Source organism: Coptis chinensis, chromosome 5 (assembly GCF_015680905.1).
Source record: "Coptis chinensis isolate HL-2020 chromosome 5, ASM1568090v1, whole genome shotgun sequence".
Lineage (NCBI taxonomy): Eukaryota > Viridiplantae > Streptophyta > Magnoliopsida > Ranunculales > Ranunculaceae > Coptis > Coptis chinensis.
The window spans coordinates 25,389,178-25,410,721 of NC_141460.1; the positions used below are offsets into that span (position 1 = coordinate 25,389,178).

At 36.3% G+C, this 21,544-nt stretch overlaps 1 protein-coding gene, 1 long non-coding RNA gene and 1 pseudogene across 4 annotated transcripts; 2 read left to right on the top strand and 1 right to left on the bottom strand.

Annotated features, from left to right (window-relative positions):
- The first annotated feature begins 1,531 nt into the window (after positions 1-1,531).
- LOC147497175 (uncharacterized) lies at positions 1,532-8,168 on the top strand (annotated as a pseudogene).
- Positions 8,169-11,529: 3,361 nt separating this feature from the next.
- On the bottom strand, positions 11,530-16,439 carry LOC147497176 (uncharacterized). 3 transcript variants are annotated; one of them, XR_015195044.1, is made up of 5 exons: positions 16,266-16,439; positions 16,060-16,144; positions 12,679-12,740; positions 12,097-12,227; positions 11,530-11,951 (listed from the first exon to the last, which is right to left on the bottom strand). It is a non-coding gene; the product is annotated as an uncharacterized LOC147497176 (long non-coding RNA). The 3 variants fall into 3 exon arrangements; XR_015195045.1 differs by having other exon boundaries at positions 12,679-13,642; XR_015195046.1 differs by having other exon boundaries at positions 16,262-16,439.
- Positions 16,440-19,260: 2,821 nt separating this feature from the next.
- Positions 19,261-21,284, top strand: LOC147497177 (uncharacterized). Its single transcript, XM_086562789.1, has 3 exons — positions 19,261-19,269; positions 20,007-20,741; positions 20,799-21,284. Exons 1-3 carry the CDS (start codon positions 19,261-19,263, stop codon positions 21,282-21,284), a joined length of 1,230 nt encoding a protein of 409 aa, XP_086418915.1.
- The last annotated feature ends 260 nt before the right edge of the window (positions 21,285-21,544 follow it).

Below are 21,544 nucleotides of genomic sequence, written 5' to 3' on the forward strand. Positions count from 1 at the left end.
TTGCTCCATGTATCTTCAAGGAATTAAAACTCGGTTCAATCGTGAAGAAAGAAATTATGATGGTGGCAATGAGAATCAAAAGACAGGATTTGATGTTTTCACGCAGAATGTTTGACCATTTGGAGCTTATACAAATATCATTCTCGAACCAAAAGATCGAGACAAGGCTCATTACTATGTGTTGAATAATACAGAGGAGTTATCAACTTATTTAGAGTAAGTTCTACTGCATTTAACTTATCAATTATGTTTTATACATTTTAAGCCACTTTAAGTTGTTAAGTTTATGTGTTTGATATGCATGTAGTCAACACAAGACAGAGCTTCAAATGGAAAGCTCACGCAACTTGCCTGAGAGACAAGAAATGTTGTTTCCTAGTTGGTTTGAAAAACATATAAGTGTTCGTATTGTTTATTTTAATGTTATTGTTATGAACCGGAATAATATGCTAATTATGTTTTACTAATTTGGTGTACATTTTTATGAATAGATACAAATATTACGCAATGAGAACTCTCCTGAAGCTACTGATGAATTGTATTCATTGGCATGTGGACCTGATACACGTGTAAAACATTATAATGGTCGCATTGTTAATGGGATTATGTTTGACACCAAAGATCGAGAGAAAAATCTTCGAACCCAAAATAGTGGTGTTACTGTAAAAGGAGAACACCAAGGAAAAGAGACTGACTTTTACGGTATTTTGACTGATGTTTTTGAAGTCAGTTATCTATTGGGGAAGAGAGTTTATCTTTTCAGATGTGATTGGTATGATGTTGGTAATAGAAGGATAGGGATACAAACGGATGGTTTTTTCACTAATACTATTACCTCTAAGACGTGGTATAAAGATGACCAGTTTGTCTTAGCCACACAAGCATGTCAAGTTTTTTACGTCGATGATGCCAAATTGGGTAGTAGTTGGCAAGCTGTGCAAAAGACAAAGCCTAGAAATGTGTTTGATGTTCCAGAGAGGGAAGAAGAGATTGAAGCGGGGAGGCAATCGATGAGGCATATCAAAAGGAGGAGCATACTGGGATGGATTTGGATAATGTCCAACATGATGAAACACATGAAGCTAGTAGCAGCGGAATCCAAAATGAACCTATAACACCCATACAACTAAATAGAGACGATATGGACCCAAATGAAGTTGATGCCAGTGAGGTCGTGATTGCCGTGGAAAGTTGCCTTTATGACAATACCATTGTTGATGAGGAAACTGATGAAGAGGATGATGATACATTAATGGATTATTGTTTAGAGGAAGAAGCTGTCATATCGAGTGATGATGACAGGGACATAGATTGAATATTTTTTTAGTAACTTCATTATCCATTTTGTTATTGAATGGAGAGCTTTATCTTAGATTTTATCTTGTTTTTCCATTGAGTAGAAATACTATATTAAACCTGATTTTTCTAGCATGTGTTTCATTTTTGGATATGTTACATACTATATTAAACCTGATTTTTATCATTCATGAATTCTTTCTTTCATATTCATGCTATTTCTGTTTCTATAGTTATGGTACCTGGTCTAAATCGACCCTCGAGGGCACAATCTATTTCACAACCTCAGTCTGTGGTTAACGAGGTGAATGGTTTGAGTGTCGGTAAGATTATAATTAATGGTTTTGTGTAATTCGTTGGTTAGTTCAAATAAAATGTCGTTGAAGCTCATACTTTTTTATTTAACAGCTCCATTTAAGAAGAAAAGAGGCAAGGCTGTGATTCAGAAAGTCATAGACTACAAAGACGTTACTGGTCAGAATTCGAGGATAGAAATTCAACCAGGTAATACTAGACCTGTAGGGAAGTGGAGTGCTCAATTTGTCAGGGAGATTGGCCTAGTTGCGGGTCGACACGGTCCTCTTATTGGCCATGATTGGAGTAAAGTGGGAGAGAAAGTGAGAAAACCATTACGTGACCGTATTCTGGTAATGGAGTTTTATGTTTTAGCTATATGATATACCATAATTATTTTATGTAACTTTAAACTACATTTCTTGTTAGGAAAAATTGGATGTGGATATGCACCTTCCACATGTGAAGTATCTTTGTGGGGACTAATATTAGGGGCACGTTTAAGAGGATTTAGGTGTAATCTTCACAAGCATTATAGGAGTTTTAGAAATGATGGAGTCACACGATCACACCCTTATAGTGGCTTGGCACAAGAAAAATGGAATGCATGTTGTGATTGGTTTAGAAGAGAATATTTCAAGGTAATATACTTTATTGTGATAATTAGGAAACTGCTATGTATTGAATTATACTTAAGGGTTGTGTTGACTTCTTAAAGAAAAACTACATACTCGTTGTAATTTTATGTTTTAGCTTGGGATGTCTTTCTATTTGGATGATGTAGGGAGTACTTAATTTATTGGATTTTGAATGAGTTCAATTTAATGTTTTTGTTGGCATTGCTTTTGATATTGTATTCATTTTATTGCAGAAAATTAGTGAGCAAAATTCAAATAATCGGCAAAAGCTCGAAACAAACCATTGTGGTGGTTCAAATTCATTCCTAGGATACTTGGAGGAATCTATAACTTTCTTTATTTACATACATTGGGTTGCTTTTTCGCAATTTGATATTATTTGAAGTAAATTATAAAGGGATATGTTTTCAAATCTTTACAGCATGACTCTGAGACTCAGGAACCTATTGGAAAGATCGAATTCTATCGTCGAACCCACTTTAGTAGTAGTAAGGGATGGACTAGTCTCATTGTTGAACAAAACTATGTAAGTAAATTTACATGTACCTAGCTTTACCATGGTGTACTTATAGTTCGATATATTTATGCCCAATTTAAACTTATAGGACCGAATGCGACAACTTAAAGCCGAGTCTAAAGTAGAAGGCATTGAGCCAAAGACTAAGGATGAAATTTTTATTATAGTATTGGGTGTAAGGTTTGGATACTCCCATGGCCTTGGGCATGGGGTCCTGCCAGAGTCATCTAGAAGGCTGGCATCCCTTCATTTAAAGGAAGAAGTGCAAAGGAGGAGGGACGAGGAGGAAGTGCAAAGGAGGAGGGCTGAGGAAGCTGAAAAGCATAACGAGGAGCTCACTACTGAAATGATATCTCAAAGAAGTCAAATAGAGGAGATGGCAGTCCGTCAAGCTAGATTTGAGGCTTGGATGTGGCAAGTCAATGCTAGTTCTTCATGGTACGTATGAGCTGTTTGTATTAAATTGATTGGTTGCATGCTTGATCGAGTAACTCCTTTTGAGATGTTTTGTGTTTGCATTTATACTAGTCTGCGAGAACTATACGTGTATCCTTTTTCCTTGAATTTTTTCTGTATTACCTCGTAATCTGTCTTCCACTCACCAGAAAGAACTTACCAGTAGGATAAGGGGCCAAATTACATGCTCATTTGTTTGAGTGGTATGTGGTAGAGGTGTGAAAAACTACGAGGGTACTATGTGGTATGTGGTAGAAGTGTTAATAAAAAATGGCTCTGGGGATAAATTGATGAATATTTATAGAATTTTTTTAGGTTATCAATCTTAAGTACTATGTGGTAGAGGCATGAATTTCTAATCCCTCAATTGTAATGTGGAGATCATATTTACTTGTGTCGGGGAGATTTGTATATATAGCGAGGTCAATGCATGTCACCAAATTTGAGCCCCTTTCAAAATATATTACCAGTGGTCCCATATTAGTTAAATGATACAAATTAAGCATGCCCACCCACTATCTAGATACATTGTTGTAATAAAATTTATATATGACTATGTGGATTAGCCATCAAAGTACATTTTCTGTTTGGATGACTTTGTTTACATAATCTTTTTTAATATGGAATGCCAGCAAGCAGCTTAGTGCATTCCTCATGCACATAGACACAGTGAATTGTGTAGAGGCCCACACTACTACAAAAAAGCACATTAGCCACGGTTGGCAAACTTGTATATACCACTGTTTACCCAATAAAAGTGGCCAATAGTTACTTACCACGGTAAAGATATCTTTTCTAATTTTGGTACAAACAAATCCCACTGTTCTTCTAAAACAGTGGTATACAATGCCCCATATACCACGGTACAAGCCAATATGCCTAATTTGTTTTCTCATATTTATATACCCCACTGTTTCTACATAAAATGGTGGCTAATGTTTTCCAAAAAATTAATACCGTGGGTAAAGCAAAGATACCAAAACCCCCTCCCCTTAATAAAAAAAAAAAAAAAAGAAGGGAAATCGCCCGCTTTTTTCAACGGAACACTTTTCAACTAGTTACCAAAAACAAAGAATTCTCAACTTCTATTGGTCTCCTTTTTCAACTAGCTAGGGTTTCAAGTATTGATTTTGTTCATCTCTCCTCAATTTCGATTACAGGTATTTGGTTTTGTCTCCCTCTCTCGATTTCTTTGTAAATTTAGTGGTTTTGCTTTAAATCGTTGGTAGATGTTAATAGGGTTTTCTAAAAATGTAATTTTCTTCTCCAATTTAAGTAAAGCCCAGTATTGTAGTTATCTTTGTATGTGATCATTTTGATGACTCATATTCTACTAGAAATGGGGATGGTGTAATGACTATTCAATTTGATATACTTAATACTAGTAGTAGTACTAGTGGTTTTGTTAATTACTAAGAAGTTGTTCTGTCATGACTTGTGCTTCTAGTAATGGGCTTGATTTGTCTTTGCCGAAAGTACAGTGGATCTTTCATTTGCTAGTAATGTGGTGTTGGACCAGGTTAGAGTACAACAACAGTTGGAAATAAAGCCGATGGTGAAGAAGAGTAGGAGAGGGCGAGGCCAAGGAGTTCTCGATGATCGTGGGGTTACATTTTAATCGAGAACCGGAAGATGGGAATCTCATATTTGGTTAGTCTATTGTTTATATTAATTGATTGGGTCTATTTTAGTTTTGTGATTAATTAGTTGCACAATTTTAATTTTGGCGTGTTTTTTTTGTTTAGGTAAGGAAATTGTGTAAGTTGATTGGTGATGAATTGATCTTAGGAATGGTGTTTTTTAATGATGAATTTGGGATTTTGGATTTTGTTTTTTCTGTTTCAGGTGGATTTGATATTGCTCATGCTGGTGCAAGGTGAAATTTGCATACTAGCCTTCTATAGTTCTATTCAATTTTGAGTTGTTCTTGGTTGAATTTTGTTTTGACTTAATTAGGTTGGGTTATGAATTGTCTAGTGTATGATCGAGCTGCTATTAAGTTCCGAGGAGTTAATGCTGATATTAATTTCAATCTTACTGATTATGAAGATGATATGAAACAGGTATGATGGGGTTCTTTGATATTATGACTTACCATAAGTTTTGTAATTAGCACATTAGAATTATTTTAACTCGATTTGATCATCAACAAATGAGGAACTTGACGGAGGAAGAATTTGTCCACATTCAACGTCGCCATAACCCTGGATTCGCAAGGGGGAGCTCTAAATACAAAGGTGTCATGCTTCACAAATGTGGTCATTGGGAAGCTCATCATATGGGACAGTTCCTCGGCAAGAAGTAAGAAATCTCCGACTCGACTCCATACATTTACAGAATGTCTGTATGTAGCTATTAGGCCTAAGTTCGAGACTGCAGGAGTAAGTAGTGATATTGCTACATTTCAACAGTATATAGTATACCCTTTTCGGAGTTTAACATAGTTTCTTTGATCAATGCAGATATGTGATATGGTTGCAATAGCGAAGCTCATGAATGCAACTCTTGTTCTTCCTTCTCTGGACCATGAGTCCTTTTGGACAGATCCTAGGTAGAATTTCTGGTTTAGTCCAACTGTCTAAGAAATGTGATAGCACAGATTCACAGTGGAACAGAGGGACTAGATTACTTATCTTTTGGCGTCTTTTGCAGTGATTTTAAAGATATTTTCGACTGGAAGCACTTCATAGAAGTTCTAAAAGACGATATCGATATTATTGGGAGTCTCTGCCACCTAAGTACAGTGGAATTAAGCCTCGTTAAGGCCCTGTTTCTTGGTCAAAGGTAAGGCTTTATAGCAAATCAATTCATAAATGGTTATGCTTGAATTGTAAGTTTATCTCTTGTGACATGGTAATTGTGTTTGTAGGCTCATTATTACGAAATATGGTCCCTGTTTTAAAGCGGCACAAGGTGATAAAATTTACGCACACATTCTCGACTTGCTAATAATGGGATCCCAAAATCAATTCAAAGACTTGGTGCCGTGCAAATTATGAGGCACTTAGATACACAAAGCAGATTGAAGATCTTGGACAGAAATTGGTAGAAAGACTTAGGAATGATAAAACCCATTCATTGCTCTTCATTTGAGGTACATAACTAACAATGATATGTATAATACAATGTTATTGTTTATGCTTATATGTAAAGCACAACCTAAAAGTTTGTTTTACGTCCCGGATATGAGAAGGACATGCTAGCGTTTTCGGATGCGAGCCACAATCTTACTTCACCGAGGCTCGGGAGCTTGCATATGAGGTACTGATGTTAAGCATTGGAAGGAAAACGATATTGACAGCAAGGAGAGACGCTTCTACGAGGTGGGTGCCCAATAACTCCTAGAGAGACAAGATCTTGTTTCTTAAAGCTATGGGATATCCTTCATCAACAACTATATACATAGTTGCCGGGAGATTTATGGTCATGACACAACAAGAGCTCTTCGCAGAGTACCCCAAATGTCTTCTCTCACTACACCCTTGCAACAAAAGAGGAGTTGGAACCTGTTAGGCATTACCGCAACAGGCTTGCTGCATTAGACTACATTGTTGCACTTGAAAGTGATTCTTTTGTCTATACCTACGATGGAAACATGGCCAAAGCAAAGCAGCAGGGCCACAGGAGAGTCCAAGGATTCCAAAAGACTATCAACCCTGATAGGTATGTATTCTAAATGAGTGCAAGCAACTTATTAGCCTGTGCTTTGGTGCCGTGGACACCTAGTAACTCTACGCATCTTGCATTCCTGCTCCAAGAGTTATTATCAGCTTTTTTTTCTTTTCTCATGAGGTCTTTAGTCCTGCTTTGGTCATCATAGCAGCAATTTGCTAAATTTAGATTTAAACTGCGTCTCCGTTGGTGTTTATAGTTTATATTGAAGTCAAGAAACTCTGTTACATGGTTAATAAATATGTGGATTGCTTCCAGCATGACATTAGCATTCGAAGGAGTGTGCGGGGAGGAGGGATTCTCACAAATCTCTCTACTCATGCCACTCATTTATGAAGCGTAACTTCTACTACTCGGTGTTCTCCTTTAAACCCATATATTGTTTTTATTCCTACCCATATATTGTTTTTATTCCTAAAGACAACTAATTCCATGTTTTCTAGGAAATTAGCAAACTTAATTCACAAATGGGCGAAAGCAAAAGTATATAACCACAGGACGGGGAAGACGGGATTTGCTGATATTGGAGAACAATTGGTGAGTACATTGTCTGTCTCGACATTTATACACGTAGGCACTTTGTTAATTTGTTTGGGTATGATAAACCTCTAAGAGTTTCGAAGACATGCACCGTATTAACCCTGGATTTAGCGTGATTTATTTTGTAACCATAGAAAAAAGAGTTGGGACCATATATAAACAAATTAAATTCTTATACATACATACTGTGTGTTTGGAAAAATATATACTTATGAATATTTTCCATGTTTGTACTTAGGGCCCGTACCAACCTGGTAGTAAAGAGTGTGGGTATTACGTAATGAAGTTTATGAGAGAAATAATAGAAGCTTGTTCAGATAATTCTTTTGAAAATAAGGTATAATTCGTCATACACTAGTATTCTATATTTTGTGTTACTCTTCCTTTTTTAGTTATTATATACTTTTTGATTTTTGATCGTGCAGATGACAAATCTATCTCTCAAAGCTACATACACACAAGAGGAACTTGATGTTGTTCGACTTGAAATTCTTAGATTCATCCAGCATAATGGAGTGTTTGAGCCAAGCGTCGAGTCTTAGCTAGGTTTTGACCCATTCCAGTTAAGGTGTGGTGCTTGGTCTCACCATTTTTTTTTTTATATTTTAGATAGAACAAATAGATTGCTTTTTTGATTGATGCAACAAGTTAGGTCATTATTATTTTGATAGAACAAGTAAATTTGGATGTTTCTTTCATTATTGATGACTCAAAAAAGTTCAAAACTCTTTTAGCAATTCAATGTCTTCGTGTTGGATGTCTAAATTTATTTCTTTTGTTTGTGTTGCACTATGAATTGTTCATTTGAGCAATGTGTTTTTAAATTCAGTGTGGATATATATGGTGAAAATGGGCAGGTTGCAGGTTGCAGGTTGAATGAATATGATTAGAATCAAATAATTAGGGGCTTTTATTTAAAAAAAAAAAAAAACTATAAACCACGGTTTGTATCCAACCGTCGTATATATATATATTTATTTCCCACGGTTTGTATCCAACCGTGGTATATATCAGTTTATATAACCCACGGTTTGTATCCAACCGTGGTATATATCATCATATTTCCCACGGTTCATATCGAATATAGCAGACTTTTCGGGCTATTAACCACGGTTTGTAAATTCTAATACCACTGTTTTACTAAAAACCGTGGTATATAAGAGATATTTTTCCCCACGGTTTTGTTAGAAGTATTTGTCATGGTGGTTGTTACCACGGTATGAAAACAGTGGCTAAAGGCTTTTTACCACTGTAAATAACAGTGGTATATGGGCTTTTCTGTAGTAGTGCCACGAACAAAATGGCCAACTTTATGTTATTTCTTGAAAAGCTAAGAGTGTGTTGTCATTGGTTCCATAAATAAAAGAATAATTCTCCATACATGATACATGTGAGCAGTCCTCTGGCATAGGCAGTATCGAGAGATGGTGACTCTATGTTCAGTGATTTTGATTTTAAAGGCGCCCACGTATCATTGATATGAGCAGTCCTTTGGCATAGGCAATATTTTGGCATAGGAGTATCATTGATTTTAAATGAATGAACAGTGATTTTGACTGCCTGGCCGCCCTTCAAGACCTGCATATGCTCAGTTTTCTGTACACAACCTTGTACCATCCCTTGTCCAAGTCATTGGGTGCTAGTTTCAGACTAGGTACTGATGCTCTTTTTTCAGACTAGCTAATGATTTTGCCCTGATTTTGTCTTGCCCTGAACAAAACAGTAGTAGCTGTCTTGCCCTGATTTTGTAGAAGGGAACGAAACAATAGTAGTTGTCTTGCCCTGATTTTGTCAGATGCATTCTCTCTTGTAGTAGTTGTCTTGCCCTGATTTTGTTAAAGATATTATTGCTAGAGATACTTGGGCTTAAGGGAGCTAGCAAGGAGAGGGGTAGTCCTCTTGCATAGGCAGTATTTTGGCATACGCAGTATCATTGATTTTAAAGGAATGATCAGTGATTTTGACTGCCTGGCCGCCTTTCTAGACCTACATATGCTCAGTTTTCTGTACACCACCTTGTACCATCCCTTGTCCAAGTCATTGGGTGCTAGTTCCAGATTAGGTACTGATGCTCTTTTTTCAGACTAGCTAATGATTTTGTCTTGATTTTGTCTTGCCCTGAACGAAACAGTAGTAGCTATCTTGCCCTGATTTTGTAGAAGGGAATGAAACAATAGTAGTTGTCTTGCCCTGATTTTGTTAAAGATATTATTGCTAGAGATACTCGGGCTTAAGGGAGTTAGCAAGGAGAGAGGTAGTAGTCAACTTGGGATCTGGAACTAAATATCAATCTGGAGGATCTTTACTTTTTTTTTTTAGCCTTCCCTTCCCTATTGAGTTGGTTTGTTCCAGGAATAATCTTACTTCCTTTGCGTGATGCATCTCTATGTTGTTGATGGGACCCTAGTTTGACCACGTAAAAATATTTCCCATGTATTGCTTACTTGCATTTTCGCTTCAATCTTCTTTTAATTTGGATAAGTATACTTACTAATGTCTCTTTTCTTTTCCAATTTGTTGTTTGTACCAGATTGGCCGATTGGTTGGCGGTATATCGATAAAGAAAACTTGGGTGGATGTTGTTCAAATCGGCAGATTCTGGGAATTTGGCCAAAATCTCATTTTTTGAAGAACTAATCTTATTTAGTGGATGGCTTTGAAGATTTTGTAATTCAGTTTATTGGCAGAGACTAATTGTATGGATGCTCAAATAATGATTTTAGATGATCTTAATTAATGAAATATATTTTGTTATAATTTATTGTGAATGAATACATCTTATCGGTATTTTTAGTTTAATCATAAATTGTATTGGGCAGGTTTATGTAAATTGAAATGATTCAAAATAATGCGTAATACCTATTATATATATGAGTAAACCCATTTGCAACGCCGAGCTCGTTGTAAAAGAATTAGGGGTTGCAAATGTGTTTAAAGAATTACCAACACATTTGGTGCGGCTAAAACCACCAACAGGGGTAGCTAAAAGCACACCTTTGGCAAAGCCCTTGGTGCAGCTAATGGTTTAAACATTTTGCGACAAAGACCTACCACTAATGTTTTGCTTCTTTTGGGACACCAGAGGGTGCAACTAAACGTAACCCTTTTGCAACGCTAGCAGGTGCGGCTAAAACTAACCTTTTGCAATGCCAACCGCTGCAAATAGTTTAAATATTTTAAAAATCATTTTAGTTTGGGAAAATACTTTAGCAACGCTAATAAAGTAATAGCAATGGGAGAAGGCGTTGCAATAGCCTTCAAGCTTTTGCGACGCCAATTGTTGCGTCTTAATTTAGCTTTTGTGACCCAATTTTTTGCAGCGCCTTTGTGACGCTCACATTAGCGTTGCCATTGATCATTGGCAGCGCTTTTTCATACTTGTAGCGACACAAGATGGCGTTGCAATTGAGCCTTTCTATTGTAGTGTCACTGTCAGTTCAGCTTGTACACAGGTTGTTATCAGTTCACTAAAGCTTGAATGAACATCAATATTCCAGGTCGCCCCAGACTGACCACACCGCAAAGCTCGCATTGATAATGTCAATCAATATAAAAAAGCTCACTCGCCATGGAGTTATATCACACACAAAAAGTTGTCATCATATCCATCATTAATTGAAATAACAAATCAAGGGGAAGCAATACTTTTTCGAATCATGAAATCAACAATTCCAAACCGAGAAGCATCCAACACTACAAGAAAAAAGGCTTTATATTACTGTTAAAAACAGTGCTAAAAAGTCTTTTGTCACTGTTTTTTTTTTTCCAAAACCGTGACGGAGTGAGAGTCCTTTATTTTTTTCCCAAAACAGTCACAAATAGTTTTTCAAGAGAAGCTTGCCTATCGAAAAAGAACAGTAACAAAAACTTAAAAACAGTCACCATAAAACTAGTCTTTTGTGACGTTCCTGGTAAAACGGTAATAAATTATAATCAAAACAATGACAAAAGGTAATGTTTTGAGTACAGTTCAGTTAAAACCATGACAAAAAAATAAATAAATTTAAAAAAAAAAGAATCAAAATATAATTTTAAGCTGCGCTGTAAACTAGTAAATAAACCACGTGGTATAAATTGTCTAAAAAACGAAGAATCAATACATATTTTAGAAATTAGTCATCCGAAACAGCATTTCAATTCTAACATTCCAATCCATTGCAAAAAGGCATCCAAAATTTTGGATAGTCCAAAATGTATTCCATAAAATCAAAATTTAACATCCCAATCCCAAGTCCTCATATCCACACGTTTATGATATACATCTTGAGTGTTGTCAGCACTACTATCTTGGAGAAGTGAACACACTTGATTCGAACTTGACCTAATATCAGAAGAGGTGCGGGTTTTCGTAAGGGAAAGTTTCTTCGTCTGAAAATTTAATAAAAAAAAAGAACATTAGTTTGTATGGTGCTAAAATATATATAAGACTGATAAAATAAAGAAACGGAAGTCTTTTGGATGAATTTCTTCTCAGATGACCAAAATCGATATTCTGCCACTTTTTTTGCACAAGTAGCACCCAACTCTGTCCTTTTCTCCTGAAAGATAACAAGAACTTAATGGATAGAACGATAAAATTGGACCATAAACAAGTAGTAACATGCATATTTGCAATAATATTTAATCACTATGACTAGAAGAAATTTTTGCTTTGTAGAATAATATAAAAGGATAAGGAGTTACCATCCTTTGAAACAAAACAAGGCGGCAGGTAAATGGCATTGATTTCCTCAAAAAACAGTATAACGCTCAACAAGCGATTTTTCAAGGAAAGATTGCATATAAATCTGTGCTCGGGTTTCTCATTTCAATTACTGGAAGAAAAAGAAAAACAGTGTCAACAACTTTTTTATTTACTCCTCTATGATGTACAAAGCTCAATTTGAAGTCTGAATAACCATCAAGAAAGCCTTGTTGCTGAAAATCCCAACTTCCATCCAATTTAGTAAGTATACAAAGAAAAATAAGAAATCACTTCAGTAAGTAGACTCCACTAATCAAGTACCCATCAGTCTTAAAAGTCCAAATAAGTAATTGAAATTACAAGATACCAAGAACCAGCAGGTTGTAACTAAAGAAGAACTGATCAATACACTATAAAGAGAGAAAAACATCATTGAATAATTCGTTCCAACAGGTTAATTACAAATATGTACTTGAAATTCTTCTCAAAACCTTATGAGATTAGAGCAATTAAGTTCCACTATATAGACTAAACAACAACAAACAATTCGAAGGGACTAAGAAAAAGGTTAGAAAATAAACCTTCAATAAGTCAATGCAAGCAATGTGATAGACTACCAACTTCCACTTTGAAGCCTTATCCCCTTGAACATATTACGAAAAACTATTAGAATAATTCCCTTCTCTATTAAGTTTTCTATTAGCAATTCAATTAAACACAAAAATAATATATGGAGATTAAAAAGTTGAATTTTCAAAAGCCAAAGGATATAAATGCATAGAGAATAACATTGTATCAACCATACTATCCGCTAACAGTACAAACAAATAATGACCAATTAACATCAAGGTGCTCACATCCGAAAGGAAATGTAAAGAAAGAAAAGATACAACTCTTGCTTAAGTAGCACCAGTACAGGGCTCGCACTAACATTAGCTTATACAAACATACTCATTGTTCCAATATGGAATGTAAGATTTTCCATTCACGAATATAAACTTAATCTTGAATAAAAATCATCTTAAGGAACATCAATTAAAATTATCTGGAGGAACATGTGACATCCTACTTTGGAGCACACTGCTCATGGGATGCACCTGGTGACTCAATAGCACGAGTCCTCATAAAAACGCCAGCTACAAATCTCACAAGTTGTGATACAATGTATGAAATAAAAAACAATTTTGGAAGCCTTTTCTTTTTAATAAAAATAAATATGTAAAACGACTAAACATCATTGGCATCCAGAGATGTCATTCACAAAAGTTAAGAAGTTTTAGTATGCAAAAAAACTTGTAAACGGCTTTGGTCCAAAATTACAAGTTACACAAAATATACAAGCACAAAAAAAAATGGAATACTACATTAGTCCCGATTAGTTACAAGAGATGTACAAGAACACAAGATCTACACTTAAAGTGTAATCACGCTAAACCGATACAACCAATCAAGTAAAGTAGTCCAAGTCTGCAACTGACTCGTCTAGTGGAGGGTCCTCAGGTTGCGTATTAGGATAATGCTCGAAACTAGCATCTAAATATGGATCTGAAAAAAAATAATTGATCTGATGGGGTGAGCAAACAACAATGCTCTGGAGGTGGCTAACACTGCCCCTAAACTGCCACCACGGCTAAAAAGAAATGATATAAAAAAAGATAACTAAACAAAAAAAAAAATGAATCTATACGATAAATTACATATACCCAAAGACACGAAGCATTGAAATATATAATAGTAAGGATAAGTGGAATTCTGCGATAACAATATCAAGGGAACGTAAATAAGCCAATACCATACTTAAGTAATAAAACACATAACCCTATGCAATAATTGTATATCCTTTGTACCGTTTCTATTTATCGAAAACTTTTTACTCCATTCACCTACATTTTCCAAGGAACCAAACTAACAACCAAATGCACCACTAGGTAAGTCCCTAATCATATTAAAACCTATCCAGTAACCGCGTGTTGTCAACTAATGGCCGACCCAACATCGATACCAACCAAATTAGAGTTCTATGTGTTGTCAACTAACGGGCGACCTAACAACTGAACTATAAAGCCACATCCAACCCTAATGTTCATTTCCAACAGATTATAAAACCATGGGGACTACGACCTAGTGTGCCACACAAGTCAAGACCCTTTGTCTTGACATTCACCAATCAATAATACAACTACCAACAATAATAAACCAAAATATAACACCTGTGAATTCAAGTTTCAAACCTGATTCAAGTCATTCTCCTTGAAATTTGAAACGCAACAGTGAAAACAGTTCAACAAATGGAGCTATAACGAGAAAGTTATGACCAAAACAATATACGTTCTAATTAACCCAATCAACAATTCCGAAAATTCTTGCTGAAGTATTCCAATTTCAGAATTGAAGACTTGTTGCAGTCCAAGTTTTGTGGCTAAATGTATAATAAGAAAACATAATTAAACTACTACAACCAATGAAAATGGCTTTACATCATTCTAAACAAGTACTGTGTGCATTAGTTCAAAATGCGTCATAAACCTTGCTTGTGAAACTATGGGTTAACTTGTACCAAAAATTAGCACTTAACAAACTTCAATTCAATTCTATCGCAACTAGGACATAAATCAATTATTGAGTAAAGTCTCTAGCAAGATCCTAACATGGTGGGAATAAAGGGGGAGGAAGACACCTACCTTAAACCTTGAGCAACCCAAGCTATAAAGAACTAAAGACTCCAATTTTCAAGAGTGAATGCTCCCAAATGCCATTCCCCACAAAAGTTTCAAACCAAACTATTTTGAGTTTCCAATTGATTGTTAAGAGTTTTAATGGGGAATGAGAAAGATTAGAGGATGACTTTCCAGCAACAAAACGCCCATATACTTGTGTGAAGAACCAAACTAATATAGCAAACAAGAAAACTCTGCCAAGGATTTTCAACTACTCATGAGAAAGTGAAATTTTAAATCTTCAAAGACCAAGTGTTTTCACGAATTTGGTAGCTAGACGTGGATATTTCATATCTGAAATTTTATGAGGAACAATGAGAAGGAGAAGAAAGGGTTCTCTTCTCTGAGTTGGTCTTAGATATGCATGGATAGGGAAAGGGTTATGGTGACATGTGTCCTATTCACTACATTTGTCAAAAGAAAGGAAAAAAATGCGTACTCATTAATTTAATTAATAAACACCTAACTAACTTAAAACAAGTGCAACTCTATTTACTAAAAGAAAAAAAAAAAAATGGCACACCAAACACAAATGTCAAAATGAGGTTACTACAGAACATGAATTAAAGCACATATTCAAATCATTCAAAAGCTAAAATCCGTGCAGACAAACCAAAAGACAAAAAAGAAGAGAAAAAATTGCAACAAACCAGACCAAGTGAGACGACACCTTAACGCCTCTAATTAAATCAGTTCTTGTATCTGCCTAGGAAATCCAAAACAAATTAACAAACTATCGACAATTCGCGTTCTGATCTGCACCGGGGGTTGCTTCGGTAAGTTACAGGGGTGGTCAGTAGGTAGTTCTGATTCTAGCTCCTAGCTCTGGAGAAGCCAACTTCAATCACAAAGATTTCACTACACTACTTATTTTTATTTTCTTACGTCAAACATTCCTCTTTCTACTTCTGACTCTCGCACGGATAGAGATGGAGGTCGGGATTCCCTTCCTCAAGGCAGAGGGTGAAAAAACCCGAATCACCAGTCCCTGGCTTCATTTACATAACACATTTACACCACTAAAGAAAAGGGACAGAGGCCTTCTACGATAGACCGGGATAGAACTCCAAGCCCAAAACCATCAGCGAAGAGGCTTAGAAGAATTGACCGACAAGAGTGCTACATGGACCACTCGCAAGACCATTTCTTTCCTTTCTCACTTTGATTGAAAAGCGAAGTGAAGTTCATGGGATAGTACAACATAATCAACAACAAATAATCATATTGAATTGAAGGAATTGAAACCTGAACCACGGCTGGAGTCTCGGTCTTTGCTAGCTTCTCCATTGTTCCAATCTAAACTCCCAATCCTCCGTTTCTTCTTTTTCTCCTTAAAAAAAAACAACCTAACTTTCAAATTCTACTTTGCGCCAACCAACCAAATGTCTTCAATATTTGATTTTTACTTTACTACAAAGAAATCAAAGGATTCGACACAAGATACGACTTACCAGATCTAAATATGATGATGGTATTTCTATGATTCAAGAGAAGAAAAAAAATAGCTCTAACTGACAGAGTTTTAGTTTCTAGTAGGCTTTCAGCCAACTTAGAGGTGAGCGAGTATTTTTGACTTTTTGAGTAAGTGGTCGATCGTGGGCTCGGGTAGTTGGAATTGGGATTGGAGAAACCAACATACGGAATAACACTTGTTACTATTTTCTTAAAACAGTGTCAAATAGTGGCATGGGTATACTATTATGCCTGGGCTCAAATGCTAAAATGATAGTTGTCACGTTTTCCACTGAGCAAGTTCTACGCACATATACGCCTTTTTTAGAAAAAAAAACCATTTGTGACCGTTTCAAAACGCACGTCACCAAAAACTTTTTAAAACAGTCACAAAATTTGCCATTTGTGACCGTTTCGAACAAAACAGTTATAAATAACATTTTAAAACAGTCACAAAAACCCTTTTTTGTATTAGTACAAGTGTTCCCGAATCAGATATAAAAATTCAAAGCACACAGTTCCCTCCTCAACAGTTCGCATATACTACAAACTAGTGAGTCGCTCGAATTGCAAAATAGAAGCTCACTCCCTTGCAGTTTATTGCAAGCCAATCAAGCTGGGGGCTAGCCATAGCCATCTCCGAACTGGGACAAGTTATTTCACTGAGGCTAAACAACATTAACACCCACAAAGGGCTGCTTCTACTACGAACTGGGGGCTAGCGATAAGCACGCTAGCTAAAGGCTAACGATCAATCATAATAATTCCCCCAAAAGGCTTACTATTAGCCAACCAAATTAGCATCTATAATCATAGTAACGTCCCCAAAAGGCTTACTATCAGCCAACTCAAATGTCATCTACGACAACAATAGTGCCCCCAAAAGGCTAGCTATTAACCATAGTGACGCCCCCAAAAGGCTAACTATCAACAAAAATGTCCCCAAAAAGCGTACAATCAACTTAACACCAACGCCACGGTTAAGCTTGATTCAACTGTAATTACTACTCAAAGGCTAATTATCAGTCAAATCCAATCCACAATACCCCCAAATGAACCACAAATCAATTTAAGGCATCTGATAGGGTTAAGCTTGATTCAACTGTAATTACCACTCAAAGGCTAATTATCAGTCAAAACTAATCTACGAACTACGAGCTACGAGCTACGACATATGATTTACGATCAAAGGGTTAAGTTTGATTCAACGATAGTGACGCCCCCAAAAGGCTAGCTATCAACCATAGTGACGCCCCCAAAAGGCTAGCTATCAACCATAGTGATGCCCCCAAAAGGCTAGCTATCAATCATAGTGACGCCCTTAAAAGGCGTACAATCAACTTAACACCAATGCCAGGGTTAAGCTTGATTCAACTGTAATTACTACTCAAAGGCTAATTATCAGTCAAATCCAATCCACGGTACCCCCAAACGAACCACAAATCAATTTAAGGCCTCTGATAGGGTTAAACTTGATTCAACTGTAATTACCACTCAAAGGCTAATTATCAGTCAAAACTAATCTGCGAACTACAAGCTACAACATATGATTTACGATCTATGCATTACAAGCTACAATTTGTGCACTACGTAGTAGGATCTACCACATCAACTCCCAACAAAGCTCTAAGCAACAAATGACATCCAGCCTACAAACACAAAAAATTCAATTCACAGCAATCTCCATTTTCAACCAAGTAAGACACGCAGTCTCCTTTATTATCTTTCTTTACACCACTATTCTACAAACAGTGATATAAAGAAAGGGGGCTATGTTAGTACCCTCCACTCTCAACCACTCGTGGCAGACCACGTGTCCAGACTACAAGCGAGTCGTGCATACGACCTAAGGTCAGGTCGTCCAAACGACCTAGGAAATGTAACCGCTGCAAGCTAGTCAACAACATCATTAATGACAGATCATTACTTCGTAATGGAAGGAGTAAAAACAATCATCATGACAGTGCAAAAGGGGGATCTACGCCTATAAAAGAGGCGTCTTCTCCATTCTCAAGAGGAGGCGGACATTCTCTCCAACTCCAACTCAATCACTCAAGATGAACTACGTCTAACTTGATTCCAGTTCATTAGAGCACTGGATACGTAGGCAGCTCAGAATGCTAACCTGAGTTCAGTCAAACATCTTATACAAACCCTATTCTCCGAGATTGTAAGATCATGCCTAAATTGTACCTCTACCGTCACGAAAAAAATAAAAGAATAAAAAAGGAATAAGAAAAATATAGGGTTGTTCCGACTTGAAACAAATGTGTAAGTACCAAGAGGTCATTGGTTGGATCCCCACTTACACCGGTCTTTGGGTGGTCTTCAATTTGTTTAATGCCTAATATAAAGTGGTTTTAGCTAGAAAACAATACATGGCTTTGGAAAAAGGAACATCTTAGTATGTAAATGTTGGCTTGTAAGTGAACGACTGAACGCAATGATACGAAACTGCAAGCAATTGGCGCCTTGGTGGTATCAGTTAATGACTAATCTCATATTGACAACAAAATGCACTCATTCTCACGTATATGTAAAATGTAGGACACATTATTGCTAGATAGTTCTGTAGAAATAGGTGAAGAATCATTTATAGAAATTGTCTCCAAAACAGTGGCATGCACATACTTTCGATATGTTCTCACATCTTAGGGAAGAGACCACTAAACAGGGTAGCTATGGATGAATTTTTTTTTTCTGCAGTCAGCACTTGTCACCAGTGGCGGAGCCAGGGGGGCCCAGGGTACGCCCTAGCTCACCCTCAACTTTCGGCAAAACAATTTTTTTTTTATTGTTCGGCAAAAACTAAAAACCCATAACCGAAAACTTTACCAAAAAAAAGAAAACAGACTCAACAGTATAAAGTCAATCGTACAGGACATCTTTTAGACTCAACAATCAACACACAAACCGAAACCAAACAAAGAAACAAAAACCAAGACGTACTCCACTTTGATTTTTTCTCTTCTTATCAAAAAGTTATATAAAACCATGACCCAGGTACTCCACTTTTCCTCCCTTCTCTCTATTATTCTAGTTAGCTATCTATAATTCCTAAATTCTTCTAGGTAAGCCTAATATTATTAAATTTCTTGTATTCTTTTTTGGCTTTTTATATTGATTCCTAAGCCATATTTTTTTTAATTTTTTTGTATTTTTTTTGTGAACTCATTAAACCACATATTTTTATTTAATTTTATTTTGTGATTATCATAATATCATTGGTGGTTTATTTTAATTGGTGCAATTTCAATTCAGTTGATTAATGGTTTATTTTAATTATTTAAACAGATATGTTAAATTATTTTATCGAAGCAAAGTCGTTGCCCGCTCAACCTACTCAACCACCTAATAACACAAATAATGTTGCAAGTGTTGAAGTAGGATCCTCGTCAAAGCGAAGTCACCAAGAAACTGATGATGGTGGTGTTGAACAACCCACGCCAAAGAGGGTTTAACGTGAAAATCGTGAAGAACTTGACTTGTCTAGTCTTCAGGGAGACCCTGCACTGAAGAAAAAGATTTCAGATTATCATCCTAATGATCAAGACTCGGTGAGAAGAACATATTTGCTTAGGGGTCCTTGCCAGCCTAATCATGATTTTCCTCTAAGAACAAGAGGCAAGAGAATCCGACACTTTCAAAAAGAGTAGTATGAGGAGTTTAGTTGGTTGGAATATAGTATTCACGAGGATGCCGCGTTTTGTCTATATTATTATCTCTTTAAACCTAATAAGGGGGAACAAGGAGGTGGGGATGTTTTTTCTCATAGGGGGTTTACTAATTGGGAAAGGAAAACCAAATTAAAAAAGCATGTTGGAGGACCAAATAGTACTCATAATATTGCTTACAAGGTAGCACAGGCTTTGTTAAATCAAGAGCAGCATATCGAGACATTTTTTCATAGACAATCTGACCAAGTTCGAAGGGATTATCGAATACACCTAACTGTAATAACTGATTGCATTAGGTTTCTTTTGAGACAAGGTTTAGCTTTCCGTGGCCATGATGAATCAGATGAGTCGATCAATAAAGATAATTTTCTTGAACTTATACGGTTTCTGAAAGATCATAACGAAGTCATTAAGAAAGTTCTTGATAATGCTTCCAAAAATCGAAAATTGACCTCACCTGATATCCAAAAAGATATTGTGAATTCGGCTGCTGTGGAAACTACAAATGCTATTCTAAAAGATTATGGAAATTCATTGTTTGCTATTTTAGTTGATGAAGCACGTGATATATCAATTAAGGAGCAAATGGCAGTTGTTTTGAGTTATGTCAACAAGAAAGGTTGCGTGATTGAAAGATTTTTTGGAGTTGTGCATGTTAAGGAAACTAGTGCAATAACACTTAAGAAGCCAATCGATGAATTATTCTCCAAGCATGGGTTGAGCATATCTAGACTGCGTGGACAAGGGTATGATGGGGCCATCAATATGCAAAATGATTTGAATGGACTAAAAGCACTTGTAATGAAGGAGAATAAGTCTACATTTTATGTTCATTATTTTGCCCATCATCTTTAGTTAGCCCTTGTATCAGTTGCAAAGAACCATGAGTCAATCGCTAACCTTTTTAGTATTCTCTCTAATGTGGTAAATACTGTTAGAGCATCATGTAAGCGACGAGATATGTTGCGCGATGCAATGAAAGCTAGAGTTGTTGCAGCATTACAAAGTGGAGAAATTTCAAGTGGCAAAGGGTTGAATCAAGAGACTAGTCATAAACGATCTAGTGACACTCGATGGGGCTCACACTATTATACACTTCTTGGCATGATAACCACTTATGGTTCAGTAGTTGATGTGCTTAATAATGTAGTGGAAGATGGTTCAAGCTTGGAACAAAGAGGTGAGGCTTTCGGATTATTGGATTCAGTGCAGTCTTTTGAATTTATCTTCAATTTACATTTGATGAAAGCGATACTAGGAATTAGCAATGATTTGTCAAAGGCTTTGCAGTGTGAAGACCAAGACATAGTCAATGACATGGCTCTTGTTAAAATAACATAAATACGCTTACAGATGATGAGAGATGATGGGTGGGATAGTATCCTAACTGAAGTTTCATCACTATGTGCCAAACATGATGTGGTCGTTCCAAATATAGAAGAGAGGTATATGGCTCGAGGGAGGTCTCGACGAAGAGCAGAAGGAAACACCAATTTACATTACTATCGTGTTGGATTATTCTATCATTGTATTGATTTGCAACTTCAAGAGTTAAACGACCGGTTTAATGAAGCAAACACAGAATTACTTCTTTGTATGGC

Excerpts from the sequence above, each read along its gene's own strand:
- LOC147497177 (XM_086562789.1), top strand. Across the intron at positions 20,742-20,798 it reads TGAATGGACTAAAAGCACTT|TTAGCCCTTGTATCAGTTGC; the intron begins GTAATGAAGGAG and ends CATCATCTTTAG.